The sequence below is a fragment of the Aplysia californica genome, unplaced genomic scaffold (assembly GCF_000002075.1).
Source record: "Aplysia californica isolate F4 #8 unplaced genomic scaffold, AplCal3.0 scaffold00083, whole genome shotgun sequence".
Classification (NCBI taxonomy): domain Eukaryota; kingdom Metazoa; phylum Mollusca; class Gastropoda; order Aplysiida; family Aplysiidae; genus Aplysia; species Aplysia californica.
In genome coordinates this window covers 329,485-345,768 of record NW_004797353.1, presented here as the reverse complement: position 1 = coordinate 345,768, position 16,284 = coordinate 329,485, and the positions used below count along the sequence as shown (strand labels likewise).

At 36.7% G+C, this 16,284-nt stretch overlaps 1 protein-coding gene across 4 annotated transcripts; it reads left to right on the top strand.

Annotated features, from left to right (window-relative positions):
- Nucleotides 1–55: 55 nt before the first annotated feature.
- On the top strand, nt 56–16,020 carry LOC101857319. 4 transcript variants are annotated; one of them, XM_005094492.3, is made up of 15 exons: nt 56–301; nt 1,430–1,643; nt 2,613–2,755; nt 3,108–3,192; nt 4,457–4,595; nt 5,289–5,332; nt 6,884–7,139; nt 7,600–7,673; nt 8,161–8,223; nt 8,476–8,622; nt 8,974–9,199; nt 10,884–10,986; nt 11,854–11,994; nt 13,102–13,191; nt 14,601–16,020. In XM_005094492.3, exons 2-15 carry the CDS (start codon nt 1,434–1,436, stop codon nt 14,662–14,664), a joined length of 1,785 nt encoding a protein of 594 aa, XP_005094549.1. In that variant the 5' UTR covers nt 56–301; nt 1,430–1,433; the 3' UTR covers nt 14,665–16,020. The 4 variants fall into 4 exon arrangements, with proteins under 4 accessions (XP_005094549.1, XP_012935832.1, XP_035824686.1 ...); XM_013080378.2 differs by lacking the exon at nt 56–301 and having other exon boundaries at nt 315–1,643; nt 6,887–7,139; XM_035968793.1 differs by lacking the exon at nt 56–301 and having other exon boundaries at nt 316–1,643; nt 2,652–2,755.
- The last annotated feature ends 264 nt before the right edge of the window (nt 16,021–16,284 follow it).

The window sequence follows — 16,284 nt, the reverse complement described above, 5'->3', positions numbered from 1 at the left end:
TTCATCTGAAATATCATGGTTATTATTTCACTCTTTTTCGCCCCTTTTTTCAGTCTTGTCAGGAAATGTCTAGTGGCTAGCCCTTGGCCTGGAGAGGCCGAGCCTACCAACCATTTCCTTCCTGTGCTGTTTTTTCTCGCGCGAAGCATTTGCGAATTTGACTTTGCCCTTCGGCTTGGACCTTTTGATCTGAACTCAAATTTAATCAGTTTTTAGTAGCCTACAGTATTGGCCATCAACACAAACCAGTAGACGCTTTTGTTTTTCTTTTTTCCCCCTATTAAAATCGGAGCTCCGTCAGGTAGGCCTAATTTATTTGCTCTTTTCCTTGAAAGTTTGTAGCGCAGTTTGTGCAATTGTTGGCAAATCCCCTTTTTCAAAGGCCTATTCCTATTCATAGTCTAATTCAACCTCTTATCATGTCACCCATGTCCTCTTATACAGGTAGATTATATCAAAAGGCAATGTGGTCCGTCAAGTTGAAAATAATGGGAAATAGAGACTAAAATCCTGAGTCTCTTTGGTCTTCCATATCAATATCAAATAGAAGCCACGAGTTTTAACTGAAGAAACTAAGGTTTTTGCTCAGATTGTTGTGGTAAATTAGATTAGATCTAGATCTAGATTCTAGATCTAGATCTAGATCTAGATTCTAGATCTAGATCTAGATCTAATCTAGATCTAGATCTAAATATCTAGATTCTAGATCTAGATATTATGATCAACGTTGACATGCAACTCTTCCTGTGAATGACAAGCTAGTTTTATATGATGTGTTGCTTGAGAACCTACTTGTAACTGAGGATTTGACCTTGCAGTTCACAGTGAACTTTCTTACGATCTGTTAGAGACTGATGAGGCTCATAATATAAATAAGCCTTATGAATTTTGAAGTCTCATTCCTCATATTTGGAGACATATGCACCCCACCGCCATTTCTTCTCAAAGCCACCAGCCTCATGCTGCCTGTATGGGTTAGAAAAACGCTCTTGAACAAATGACATTTCTCTGGTGTGGCTATTGGATGGGTCTGATTCCTCTAATCTTTATGAATAGGACAAGAAATTAGGCCTGCTGAATTGCTTACAAATGGTTTATCATATAATACACAATTCATGATAGGTGTGCTCATTAGTCAAGTCTGGTATGCCCATAACGAATTAATTGCACACAATGCAAATTGATACATTAGCTCACTTATCTACTCATATATAAGAAATGAGCCTAGTCTAAAATCTCTTTTTCTTAATCTTTTTCAGCTTTGGGTAATTTTGTTTTAAGATTTGAGATGAAAATTGAGTAAATGACCTTTTGACATACATACTAGATGTATTACTTGTTGTGGGTTTATAATATGAAGCTTATGATATACATCATCTTTTCTTCATCGTATTAATTTTATGGCATTTTTTTCTGCTTCCCTCGTCAGTATCATGAATGAAAACTTCACGTTCCAACCAGAGGTTCTGGCTAATAAGTCAAGAGACAGTTCACCCCAGGACTGTCAGTTTCCCACGTTCCCCATTCTGATGAACCCTTTTGAGGAGCGTGAAGACGCTTGCACCCAGACAGATGGACACAAGAAACCAATGCCTGTGGAGCAAATATGTTACCCAAAATTTCCTTACCCGGAGGAGCTTGAGGTTGATATGATAATATGTGAAATCATTTAAGTTAGTTTGATCATTCCAACGACGAGGAAATTCTAAAGAAAATGTTTAAACGTTCAAAATGCTTCTTTAAACCTTCTAATCCGGTTTAGTCCCACCCCCCATTACCAAAAGCATACACATGAATAGTTGATGATATACTCCTATAATGCAGTTTATTTCACACTTGGTGAACCACGTATTTAGATGCATGTTCGGATCTGATTTATCATTACTTTCAATTTTTAGAAAGCAGCACAAAATCCTTCTATGTTTCCACAGTGAGCAAATATTATACTTTATAAAGGATCAGTGATCACAATTGTTGTTTATGATGTCATTCCATCTCTGAAATAAGGAGAGTTTCCTTACCAGCGTATGTGATGTAACAGTTCGATGCTTTGCTGTTGCACCCTGAAAAGCAAATTCGTTTCCCGTGTGGGAAGAGTATTAGTATTAATAATTTATTGAGTTGGTAGGAATGTTGTATCCCTCTCAGTCCTTGTTGACTCAGACACACATAGTCGAAGCCTGCTTCTTAAATGATCTAAATTGTGTTGATGGCGGCGTAAAACACTACATTAAAAAAAGACCCAGAATATTTTTGGTCTCAACCTTTTTGTTGTCATGGCATCTAGTGAAGTTATAGCAAAGATAAGTACATGTATTTATATACATTTGCATGCTGTAACTCGCAATATGGAAAGACTGAAGGGCACTGAAAGTTGGATATATACATGTAGATTCCCCATCGTTGATACGTTTCTATAATATAATGGTACAGTGTATCTAACTTTATAAAAAAAAAAGGCAGTCCAGAGCTTTGCTGTGTCATCTCTGTAGAGATCTAATGGGAACTACAGTGTATTGAAAGCACAAGTTGATTTGGGTTTAACTTCTTTTCTTGTTTAATGATTTACTATGAAGTCCTCTGTTCTTATGAGCGTTTTTAATGTTCAACAGACGCTACAAAAGCTTCCATTTTCATTGGGTCAAACTCAGATTTTGGGCTCTCCACCTCTGAGGAGAAAAACAAACCAGCATCTGCGGAACAAGACGCCAAACACTGTCAAGATACTAATGGAAAAACATAGGGAGAATGAAAGGCAAGTTCTGTATCATTGTGTTGAGACCAGAAACACCCTGGCTGGATAAACTTTTGAAGAAGGATAATGATCACTGTATGCTAGCTGTGACAGAATCAGTTCAGCTCTTTTCATTGGTATTCTTTCATCCAGTATTACCCAATTTTTTAGGTTGTTATTTTTATCGTTTTTTAAAGGGAAGGAGGAGAGGGGGGGGGGGGGGGGTTAATGTGCAAGCACTTGAAGGTAGAACTTTGTGTATATCAATGTATTTTTTTCTGAGAACCTAATTAGCATGCTACATTGGCCAAATCATGGGAAGAGTTACTCTGTAACTTACAGTGCTTCCTACTGAAGTTCTTTTCTTCCTCAGACTGCGCCACCACTCTTTGAATGAACACTTGAGGCTAATTTGCAAGAAGGTCCCAGGCTCAGCTGAAGATGGCAAAGAGACAAAGGTGAAGACCTGTGTCCTTGTTGTATAGGCCTACTGGCTGCGTCATGACGTTTATATGTTGATACGGAGTTGTCAAATATCTTTTTTTTTTGTAACCGTGAGCCTCCGGCAACTTCAGTGTTTTTGGAGTCTCGGACTCCCCCCCCCCAAAAAAAAACAACAACAACAAAACCCAAAAAACCCAAAAACAAAACAAAAACAAAAACAAACAAAAAAACAAACATGCTATGAAGGCTGTCAAAAAATCAAATTTAAATTGTGTACAAAATTGCAATATTATGTTATAAATGTGTCAATGACAAAGCTCCCACATATCTTAGTGATCTCATTCAGATTTATATTCCATCTAGGTCACTAAGATCAGGCGATCAGTATCTTTTTAGAGTTCCTAGAAAAGGAAGTTAAAAATTAGCTGAAAGATCGTTTGCCCACCTTGCTCCATCAGTATGGAACTCTCTTCCCCAACCCTTGAGACATACAATATCTGAGTCTAAATTTAAAATATCTTTAAAGACATCATTTTTTATATCAGTAGGTTCATGTTCAGTACAATGTTATGTAAATGACTATGTATCCATTTATGTATTTTGCGAATTGCATTGTGTATATTATTTTATGTATGTGCTAATTTCGTAACGATGTGTAAGCGTGCGCGTGTGATAAACAAGTAGACGTGTGTGTGTGTGTGTCTGTGTGTGTCTGTGTGTGTGTGCGTGTGTTTGGCGTGCACGTGTGTGCACGTGTGTGCGTGAGTGTGTGTGTTTGTGTCTGTGTGTGTACGTGCCTGTGTGGATATTGTTCGTACATTTATGTGAAGCGGCCACCTAGAGCTGTGTTCACACGGGAGTGGGGCGCTATAGAAATAGTCATCATCATCATTATTATTATTATTATTATTATTATTATTATTATTATTATTATTATTATTATTATTATTATTATCATTATTACAAAGAACTGCAAATATTCATATTCTCCAAAAGTAGACTTTTTAATCCTTTCTTTCTTTTGCTTGTTTTTTTGTGTTTCTCTTTCTTCACTTTCTATTGAAAATGTTAATGCTCTATACAAACTTGATGTCTTAATAGAAATATTACAGCTTTTCAAGATGATTCTAAGGTACACGAACAATTTTCAGTGACTTCACCTACCGCATTTTTGCAATTTGCTTGACCGACAGATTTAGTTGGAAACCGTGTCAAAAGTTTGTAACGTTTTAAATTATTATTCTGAATAAAATTCATTCCGTGTGCGTGTGTTGTCAGGTTGTGATGATGCAGCGTATCATCAGCTACATGGCCTACCTGGAGAACACTGTACGCTTCATGTGTTCTGAGCTGGGTACACAGGCAGACCCTAACCTCCTGCTCCTCACCTCCAGTGTACAAGACATTGAACAAGCAGGTCAGATGCTGTAGAGTAGCAAGGTCAAACTCCGTATTTTCTTGTTCGTTTGTATGTCTTGGCAAAGAGAAGCTCATATACACAATGACGATCAATTAGTGAGTTTTAGTTTAGTTTTAGTAGAGGTTTTACGGCGCTCGCAACTGCATGAGGTCATATGAGCGCCTGAAGATTAGAGATGTTACAAGAGAGTAACAAACATAAAAAAGAAGAGGGGAGATAAGGGCGATAGATGTTTTATAGGGAAGAAGAAGCAAACCACACCAGAGCACCCGCCAACCACCCACATCAATTAGTGAAGAGAAAAAGTAAGACAGACCGAAAAAAAAGCTGAGAACGAAGAAAGAAAGGAAGAGGATCTTATTTATTTTCACTCCACAGCTACCCGCCTACTATTTTCTGTCTTTGTCTTATTGTTGAGCTTAATGGATGATGATGATAATGCCACTGTATGTGCTAGCCGTCGATGTGTGTTACAAAAAGTTGAGCCACACGTCCAAACTAACTCTTTTATTAGTCTCTAGACTTTTAACCTGTTATTAAATCATTTGCTTGTATATGCTGTCAGTATGTGGCAGGTGTTGAACAATGTACTCTCGATAACTAATTTTTAAGTCTGTATATGTGACTTATTGTGATTTTCTAGTTTCATCTATTCATTCTTTAACCTGCTTCATTATTTTTCTCTTTCAGGCACGTGGAATAGAGAGTTCGTGACCTTCAGTTCCGATGATAGCGTGAGTATCTTGTTAAACTGTCTGTATTTTTATTCCTGCTCCCCTTTTACTTTTAGTCTTGCAGTATTACATTTTTTTCTCTGCTTTGTTGTTATTTTACAGAAGTATATGGCACACTATGAGGAGCACTGGAATATACAGAAAAGAAAAATAACTGTTAATGATTATGTCGGGAGATTTTTGTCTCACGCCCTTTGTTCAAGTTGTTAGTTGTCATTGTCAGGACACATGGCTTTAACTCTCAAAAGTTGGAGTCATGAATTGTCTGTCAGGACTTGATTTTTGACTTTTTGAGGTGACTCTTTTAGGATTGTTATCTTGTTGATTTGGAGAGGGGGAAGGTTGATTTAAAGATTAAGGGATATGACCCCCCAAAAAATTTAAGATTCAAGGTTTAGTGCATGCCTGAATCGTTTTGATAACTTAAACAAAAGTTCACTTGGACACAGTGAGGTTACTGCAGAACGGCTATACCCGGAGAACATGGTCTGGAGTTACTTTAGCAAAGATAATATAATATGAGACATCTCTTTTGTCTTTGTGGCAGTTTCGAGTTACTTTAGCAAAGATGATATATGAGAAATCTCTTGTGACTTTGTGGCAGCTTCATGCCTTGGCGTGACCACAGTATACATGTACATGTTTTAGCTTCTATCTATCAGAACAAATTCCTTTAAAACTGGCCCCACAAGTGAAGAGAATTCACTCATGGCCACGGTTGGCTCCTTTAGTCTCGTCTAGTGACCACCAAACTATGGCCTGCAAGGTTGGTTGCCTAATTACCATGCGGGAAAAATATTTGGAAGATGTTTGCAGCGTGATCAGGTCTTGGTCATCAAAATAATTTAACCATCTCATTGAACTCTGCAGTCCAAATTAAACATGATGGAATATAATTTCATAACTTCTAGCTAATGTATCACGCTCTTGCTAATCCTTTATGATATAACTCTTTCAATTAGTTATGCATTCATTGTATTGTACATTTAACAAAATAGTTATCCGGCCCTCTTTGACAAAAGTTTGTTTACCCATGCTCTAGTCCCTTTCGTAATTTTATGTTCTCAAAGTAGAATGCGTCACACTGTCATCATTTCCACTTGTCGCTTCGGGGCATTTTGGGGGGCAGATTCCTCTTCTTGTATTATTACTATTATCATGTCCCCGCCTTTCTTCGACGATTGTTCTTGGAATTTCAGCACCTTGATTTAGATAATTAGTGTTTTTCGTGTCCTTTTGTAGTCTGTTTTCTAACTTGTGCTGCAATCCAATGGTTAAGTGCACAACTCTGGTTTAGTGTCGTTCTTTTATAACATAAAATAAAGGATATAGCAAGTGGTTTAAATTTTGGTTTACTTTTACTATTGTATTGGTTTTTTTTTGTTCTCTCAAGTATAACCACATGGTGCAGGGACTTTGTGAAATTAGTACATTAGAATAAGATTTCTTTTTGTGTTGAAAAAATAAAGAATGGTGCAGGGAAGTACATCGTTTTTTAAATGTTTGTTCTCTTTTCCTTGTACATTTTTTTCCTGTTGTGTGTGAACCCAGAAGGACAGTGAAGTGTCCGTACCCAGTCTTTCACGACGTCTGAAACTGTCGTCCCCGACAATCGACTCGACCACGGATTCACTGACGGGAAGCTCGGACCTGAGAGTGTCAGGGTATTACGAATCTGGTCTGAATGATGATTCCCAGGATTCGGCCGTCCCGTCATCCAACTATTCTGTGGAGGTGAATGATTCAGTGGATGGTCCCTTTCCCGATTTTGTCCTGCCCTCTGAAGAAATTGTGATCGGAGAACCAGGTAAAAAAGATATTATATTTGTGTGTTTGTTTCGTCAATGATTTTAAGATAAGATTAATTTATACTTATAAAATGATAATAATTTTAAGTCCTCAACTGTATGAAACTACATCGTCTGATATTTGCAGTTGCCTAACTAGAAATAGAAAAGAATATATTATGTAATCTGGACTTTTTCTTTCACTTGTAATTGCCAGCTCTTGTTCTTATTGCTCTTGGTGTGACATTCACGTGGACAAGAGCTAATGTTTCATACGTTCCTATTGCTTTTTTTTTCTTCCGAGATTGCTATTTTCCCCGAACTTCTAGGTGCTTCTCACTTTGTTGGTAGTGGTGGAAGTATATTGTGCAGCACTTTTCTCCTCCTTTCTCGCTTCTTCTATTTTAAAGGTGCTTGCAAAAAGAAACGGGGCATTAAAAAAACATTCTTGCAGATTTTGTTTTCTTTTATTATTTTCAGGAAATCTGGATACTTTCCTTGGTGACACTCAGTATGACAATGCTATGTTTGAACTTCCTTCCTCGACGTTTGAAGTGAGTACAATGTCATATCTCACATCTCCATTTTTTCTGTACGATGGAAGTGGGCTATTTTTTAGTCTGGACTCTTCCCCAAAAATATTTTTCTTACTTTGGTTTAGTTTTAGTTTTGGCAAGAAAAGATATGTCACTGGCTGCAAACTCAAGGTCTCAATGGCACAGTGACCTAGATTACGGTATGTTATAAAGCTAATGGCTTTGTTTAGAAAAGAGCATAGATTTGATGTGCCAATTTAAAGGGGGTATGATGTTTTATGTGAATTTAATTAGTCTTTTTCTTTTTGTTAAATGGCGTTTATATTGATCTAAAATGGGTAGAGAAAAATATATATGAGGAAAGAAGTAGATGAGGAGTAGCAAGCTGCATGATTCAGGCACCTTATTCGTCGGGGGTAAGCTTGATTCTGATGTCTTTTAGAATGAATGTGAACATGTCATCTTGAAATCAAAATGAGTTATGTTTCGATGGATCTGTTTGTAGGTGATGGACGTCCCAGAAGTGAAGTGGCTCGGCAGCCCAGATTTGTCTCCGAACATGTCTCAGGTAGGCCAGTATGCCCTGGTTTGATGTCCTCGCAGTGTGCTAGTTAACAAGGATTGGTCATATCAGAATATGGAGTTCATAATTTGTAGAACTTTTGTTTGGTGTTTTTTTCACCCCCCCCCCTTTAAGTTTTTAAAGTGCTCTTATCTGAACAGCGTATGCATGCTACAGCTGTTTCACATGCATCTCTACACTCGGTGATACGTGCTTAGAGATTAACACCCCCCTCCCTCCGTTCCGTTTTTGTTTCAGGTAAAGCAGGATGTGGGTATCAAGTGTGACCACAGCCTAATGCAAGATCAGCCAAACGACCTGATGAACACACTCACCACTGTGTCGCCTGACCAGATTCTTCCACTAGCTACGATCAAGCAGGAACTGAAAGAACAAATGGAACAGGTAACCCATGGCGTTTTCTGGCTGCGCTGCGCTAATAACTTTTTTTGGTTAGGAATGCGTGTTTCTTTTTCTCATGCATTTGTATTCATTGTTGCCTTGGTTAGTAGTATGTATAGTATAAGGTTTTACGGCGCTCGTGCCTTGGTTATGTATGTTAGTCTCACGTATGGTGTTGAAGAATAAAGACATGAAAGAACATGTTTGAATTTCTCTGCTGACGAGTTCAATAATTCTCCTGTTCTTCTTTCTCTCTCTGCAAGATTCTGTACAGCGCCTTTTAGATTGTTGTACTGGCAAAGGTGATATGTAAGCTTCACAAATTTTCAAAAAAATACTTTTGTTTTTTTTAAGGTTTCTGAGCAGGTGGTTCCTGAATTCACTCCACATGCCGTCTCTGAGGTGAATGTACCTGTGCAGATTGATGTGCAGTCGTCATCTCGTGTCAAAAAACGAAAACAGATGAGTCCTAAGAGAACCGCACTGGTCAACGTCACCAACTGGATGGAGATCCTTGGAGAAGTCGCCCACCAGGGAGCTGGTGTGCCGGGATGGGTGGTGTATGATCGAAATGAAGCAGGTAGCTGCAGTTTATTTTTATCACAATACCGCTGTCATTGGTAGGTGAAGGTGTTGGAAGCTGTGCTGTTGCTACATAAGTTGTATGGGTAAATTTCTGGTGAAAAAATACTCGACTTATAAGCAAGGAAGGAAGAATAAAGTGAAAGACAGGGATAAAAAGGCTTAAACAGCACCAAAGGACGGGTGGTTGGTGACTATAAATAAATCATCAATGGCTCAGTTCGATTGTCTGTGTTTCTGTGTTTTGAGAAGAGACTAGAAGTTGAAGCAACGTGATGACGGGTATTTAATTGTAGGACAAGACGGAAAACTACATTGGGCAAAGAAGAAGATGATACCTTCCAATCACCCAAAAAGTAAAGTTCAGACAATCCAGTATGATAAAAAGGAAAGTATTCTTTGTTATGTACCCGAAGACTCCTGTATGACGGGGATATACATGTTCCAGCAGGAGACGTTTCCTGCTTTAAAAAATTTTCTGGCTTGCCATTTGTTCGGTATTATATACTTTCTTACATTTAATGTCAAGGAAAGAATTCCACAATTTTTCTGTTTGTTTTTGCTTGCACTGAAGTCCTTCAAAGTTTTCAGGCTTTGTTGTTAACAGCCACTTTTATCCTTTTATATAAAAGGGTATTGCCATGTCGGAATGAATAGTTGTCATGGCTATAATTATTAGTAAAACTCTCTATTTAAAATTTTGTCATTGAAGGAAATAGATACAAGTAGTTCTGAGGGGAAAAATTGTTGCTGGCACAGGCTGTTGTTTGAAGAGTTAAGGTGCCACAGGAATAGCTAATTAAATTTCCATAAAATCCCCAGCTCTGGGGGGTTGTGCATGGCATGTTTAAACGTCTTGAGAAATTGCTTCAACCCAAGTTTTTGTTAGGACTGTTCATGTATAATATGCTTACTCAGTATTCTTGCCAGCTATATATTAATGTCCAATGATGTAAATCGTTGGAACCTACTTGTGTATTTTGTAGTTTCTGAAGGGAATTCTGCAAAGCTATGTTAATATGGAAAGGGGTCACAGCTGTTCAGAGAAAAAATATGTGTTTCTGTTATGAAGGCATGGTTTTATCCATGGGATGTGATGTGTCGTGTAATGGGGAATTCCAGACGCACAGCACTTGTACACCCTACAATCTGTTTGACATTGAACTTTGAGAAAAATGTTCTTTATTATGTTTATGTTTTCAGTGTGTTTGTTTTTTTCCCTCCCATTTCTATACTCAACACTTAACTCATTTTTATTTGATTTGTCTGTTTTCCTATTTCCAATCCTTCATCTCTACCAAAATGAGAATTTTGAAATGGAACGCAAAATTTTAAAAATCTTGGAAATAAATGCCATTACCTGCGTTGGAAAGTTCTACAGTGATGCAAATTGAAATTGTTGCGGATATATTAAAAAAAAATAATTTAGATAGGAATTTCCCAAAATATGCAGCTCACGCTGAAATTTATAAAGTTTGGTGTGGAATTTCACTACCTTCCCCATACTATCTTTAAGATTGCACTTTTAGATGATTCAGTGACAAAGGTTTAATTTTTGAAAGTTTGATGTGGCAGTTATTCCCATTTTAGATGTTGATACTCATGTGTACGTGTATTAAGATTTTTTTTTTAGTGTTTTATATTTTAGCGTTTTCTTGAAGTACAATTCTTTTTCTGTCTAGCACTGGCACAAGGAAGCACTCCCTTCATTGTTGGAAACTTTGAAGAAGTTGTATCTTCGGAGTCTGTTTCATCATCCAAGACAAACCCCAGAGATGAGCCAATGTAAGTGTTGCTGTTCCTCTGTGTGTTTCTAATACTTTACGTTGCCTTCAGTCAAATGCCGTTATACCACCAAGTGTGGGACGAGCATGAAGTTGGTGGTATAGCTGGGCTGGTGGTACAGTTATAAATTATACTATTTTCTGGTTAAATAGCACCGAATGTCCACCAAAGTCAAGAGAAATTGTTCTGCCGTGACTAGTGTCGCGTGCGTGAATGTTGTTCGTGCATGATGTAAAGCGCCCAGAGCTGTGTTTACACGGGAGTGGGCGCGAAAGAAATGATCTTCATTATTAATATTATTATTTTTATTATTACATTTCATTGCCGACTTGGTGGGCTTACATCCTTTTTTCTGTCCTTCTTTATCCTTGAATCTTATTCCCTTTTCATCTGTATTATAAAAGATTAGTCATTGGGTCTGTCGGCATTCTTTTGAAGAGTTAAAATTGTTCAATATCATTAGAATGTAGTCTTATATATAATAAGATTCAAACGAAAATTTTCAATCTATACACTCTCGATTTTGAGCCAAAGAACCGCTCAGCGTTTTAATTATTTAGTTGGTTTTCATTTTTTATAGTTTAATTTTTAATACCAAGTCTCCCTTTTATGTTTGGTATATATAAAATTATGAACATTTGCTTTGCCTTGAAAGTAAAATATTTTGTCTTTATGTTAAGCTGCTTTCTTGTGTTAATGGTTCTAGATATATTCAGCCTTTCATATGGGCCAAGGATATTATTGATTCTTTCTTTGAGAAAGAAAAGAATTTGATACTCTTCCATGAGTACTTTAATATGCTATTGTAAATTTTGTAATATACATGTACTATTCCCCTTTGAACTCCTGTGTTGAAACTGTCTTCAGAACCAAGAGTGAGTTGGTCCAAGCATCAAACTCCATAATCAGAGAAGCTTCGGTGACATCTTCTAAGCTTGATCTGAGAAAGTCTTCATGGATGAATGGATTCATGATGTACAGCCGTTTGCATAGGAAGCGGTTCATTAGGTTTGCATTTATATAAGTTCTACTTTGTGTTAAAATTTGAACAAACTAGCTGAGTTATCTAAGAAGATAGAATCTGTTCCTAGTGTTCGTGTCATTTTTTTGTGGTACGATTTTCTTCTGTCTTCTGGGTAAGAAAGGTATTCGGCGAGATAGCAAATAAACGTCCTCCCTTGAGCTTGATAGTGTATTCAAAGCTGGGCTTGCACATATATATATATATATATGTATTATATTGGCCCTGACAGGCAGGGATGAAATAGTCTGTCTCTTTAGTTATACAAATTGCGTCAAAGCAGTTGAAAAAACAGCCACAATCGTCTACGGATGAGTTGATGTCGTCGGAGGATTGAAAAAAACAGTCAACTCATCCGAAATTCAACTGAACCGTCAGAACCTGTGGGGCCCGAAAAAAAATCAACTTAACCGAAGATCAACTCAAGCAAGTTCAGCACAATAAACGGAGTCGACTGTTCAACCATTTCTGGAAGGGTTTTTTGAGGGTGGTTGGCAACCATTATAGGGTTTTGATTTTAATTGTGTTGGTTAAAATAGCTCACCATATTTCTTTTGAATGATAAGCATTTTTACTTGAGAGATGCAGCTGGTGACTGCTCAGGTTGAACAGATTATGATGATAGGGCTGACATCGTTTTGCGTTTTAGCTGGATTTCACTTGACCCTTGCGTTACAAAAGCCTTGTATATAATGGTAAGATGTAAATTTAGTGTCCCTTTCACAAATGTTAATTCATTTTTTAGAAGATGGACACCCTGTTTTAATATTTTGTCTGTAACAAGACAAAGCCAGAAGGATATGAAAAGTCATGAAAACTCAAGAAGCCCACTGTCAAGAGTTCCTTGTGAGGGACTTGAACTTAACAGCAGCTGTCAGCATCAGTCCAGAAGTATATATGCCCATTCATGTGAGTTAAAGGATCGGTCCAAAATAGGACTTTAAACTTTAAAGAACCTTCAACAGGGTGGAGTGAGGTTATAAGACCCCTTCTGAATTGCGCAAATTGATTTTTCGGTCTTTTCTTCTTTTTTTTTAGATGCCTGTATAATACATTTTAATATGGTATTGATAAAGCTCTAAAATCTATGTCAGAGAGAACCCTGGCATTCACACGTCTGTCATCAGCAAGATGATGGGACAGGCCTGGAGGGCAATGACAAGTGAGCAACAGGGACCCTATCGGTGAGTGATCGGTCACGCAAATTCAATCCTTTTCATCCCTTGGGGAACGTGATAGTGCCAGTTTATTTAAAGTCTACTTAAATGGACGTCAGGGTGTGTAAGTGATTTTGCATAATATACCACCAATACCAGTTTCTCAGCGGACATATATACCTCATGTATAGTATAGAGGAAGATCTGTAAATTGAATATTCAGTGATGTTTGATCCAATTACTTCCCTAACTTGAGAGGGGTTTATTGTTGTCTTGTGGCTTTTGTGTTTGATTAACTCTTTATGTATGGGCATAGCAAACACGTTCGACCAGCAGCTTACCAAAGGCAATGTTGCGACACATTTGAACCATCAACAACTAAACAAGAATTTGTACATTTCTGAGTAGGTGTCTATGCAGTTTATTATCTGCCTTTTAAATTTTAAGAAAAAGAACAACAAGTTAAAAATCTGTATGGACAATGAAGTTACGCTCCTTCCAAGTGCTCCAAAACAGTACACCCAGAATGGCCATCCTCAATGAGTTAGATCATCAAAGAGATACAAATAAATCTCTTTTGATTCCCCCTCCCTCAAGTTTGATTTTTAAAATTGTGCCTGTAACACATACTGAAGTCTTAAGTTCTTAACTGTTCCTGCATGTGGGAAGAATTGCCTCTGACTGTACCTCCCGGTATGCCCTATGATTTGGATCTTAAATTTTTTTCATCATTCAGAAAGTTGTAATATAATTATTTTAAAATCCCATTTTCCGAATACCTCTGAAATAAGATTTTTTGTGTGTTGTAGTTGTAGTATTTAGCACCTGTTTGTCCATTTTTATTTCAAGCATGTCATATTGCACTCCATAAGAAAACCGTCTTGATACAATTTGTGCAAAATTTAATTATTAGACAATAAAAAATGATTAATTGGCACCTCTGATAAATATAACTCACCCCTTATTCTAATGTGTTTTCATTTCTCAAAGACTAAGCTTGTCTCCTCTCACCTCTCTGAACTATTATGCAGAGGATAGGGTTTCTTTTTCCTTTTTCACACACAGGTCAATTCTCTACTTAGTATTGGCCACTGACTCTTGTTTGGGCGCTCTGTTAGCTTATTCAGTTGGTGTCATGCTGGACAATGTGGGGTTGGCTCTGGTTCACATCCCCGAAAGGGTGTTCTTTAACTTAAGTTGTTTTGAAGTGTTTTAAAATGCTTTGCACTCACTTGCCCTGGTCCTATCAGAGATGGACGTCATATTCGGAGGACCCACTAAAACCTCACACTGTTGAAATTGAAAGGGTGTTTAAAATAAATGTATACCACGGCACCTGCTTTGAATTAATTTTTATTTTGTAAATTAAAAAAAAAACTTTTTAAAAAAGCATTCCCTCTATTATTTTTCTCCTTTCCTAACTTTCCCATTTCTAGCGAACAAGCAAGAATTTGCTCCCAAGAGTTGCAGCGCCAGTTGGATGAAGCTCGACATACTTAAAGTACAGATGGTTGGTCTTGGCAATGTGTTATCAAAGCTTTGTGGTAATATTCTGTACATGTAATGCTTTCATTTTTCTATTTCGATGTTACATTCATTGCTCCAGTGAATGGGCTACAATTTTTTCCCATGTCTTTGTAAAGATGTAGTACTTTTGTGTTTTTTATAATTTTATCCTAACCTTTTTTTCTGAAAAGTAAAAATTGTACTTGAACTGGCCTGCAGTGGAGTTTCAACTCATGTGTATTGCAGCAAATCTCATACAATGTGCAGAAAAGTTTCTGTAAAAGTGACAATAATTAATGTTTATTTTTCTAAAAAACATTTAGCAGATTTTTGACACAATTGAATACATGTACATGACAACCTGCAGGCACTTGCAAACACAGCCTTTCAGTGACGGATTGTGAACTGATAATTCTTTATTTTAAAGTTTCAATTTTTTTAAACCCTAAAATAAGGCAATTTTCCCTTATAAAATCTTTTATAGCCTATAAACATTTGTTCGACTATAAGTTTAGGAAAAATCCCAATAATTAATGTTAATTTCTTTGAGATTTGAATATAATATATATGCATTATATTTGAATCAAAAGCTCTATGGACAAAAATGTCCTTCATAGGTTCTCTTTTTAAAAATTGAGCCAAAGAAAGAAGGTTTCATAGATTTGAGAGAAGTTATTTAAGATGCTCATGGTAGGATTTATTTTGTAGTTTATAAGTGCGATTTTTAACTGATTTTACATAATTCCTAAATGTTTGAATGTCAATTATGAATATTTTTAAATGATTTGTTTAATTCTTTTCAAAATTTAAGATTTTATTATTCCTGAATGTGAACATGGATATTGTCAAATGTCTGATTTGCCTATTCTTTTCAATATTTGTCAGTTTAGTATCAATAATTATTTGATGAAATTTTTTCTCCTTTACTTAACTTTTAGTTATTAGTGAAGGTGGAACATTAAAATTATATTTTTTTTTCCTTTGTAGAAATTCGGATCTAAAGTAAGTCTTACCCTTACACCCATTTATGAAAGATGACAAGAGATATTGTTTAGATTATCTGTTAGGAACATATATTGGCTTCTTGTAAGCTTGGCATAATCTGACTTTTGTAGTTCACTAGGCACCATTAACAAATAAGTTGACTGTTGCAATCTTACTAAATATTGTACCGTATAGAGTTATTTGTTTGACTTCAGAACTTACCCTCAGTTCACGAATATGAGTACAATTTGAGAAGTTGAGCTCTGACTTTTCTATTCTTGTTTAGATAGGAGATACGGAAAGCGCTTGAACATGACACTTTGTCCATTTTTCCATCATGAATAAACATTTTTTCTTATTAATTTTTATCTTTGTTGTCTTGATTATTTAACCTGTCATGAGTGACAGAAAGTGGGGTGTTTTGACCATACATGTTTTCTAATTGTTTTGAAAATTTTGCTGTTTCTGGGTACTTTTGTTTTTGTTTGTCTTAACAAAATACAATTTCTGTCCCCCAGTCAAAATGCAACCCGAAAACTGCCATCAACATTTACTGGACAAACCAAAGATTTGTTACCCTTTCTTCTATCAATCAAAATTGCCTATCGCCCCCTTGCTCTGCCCATACAA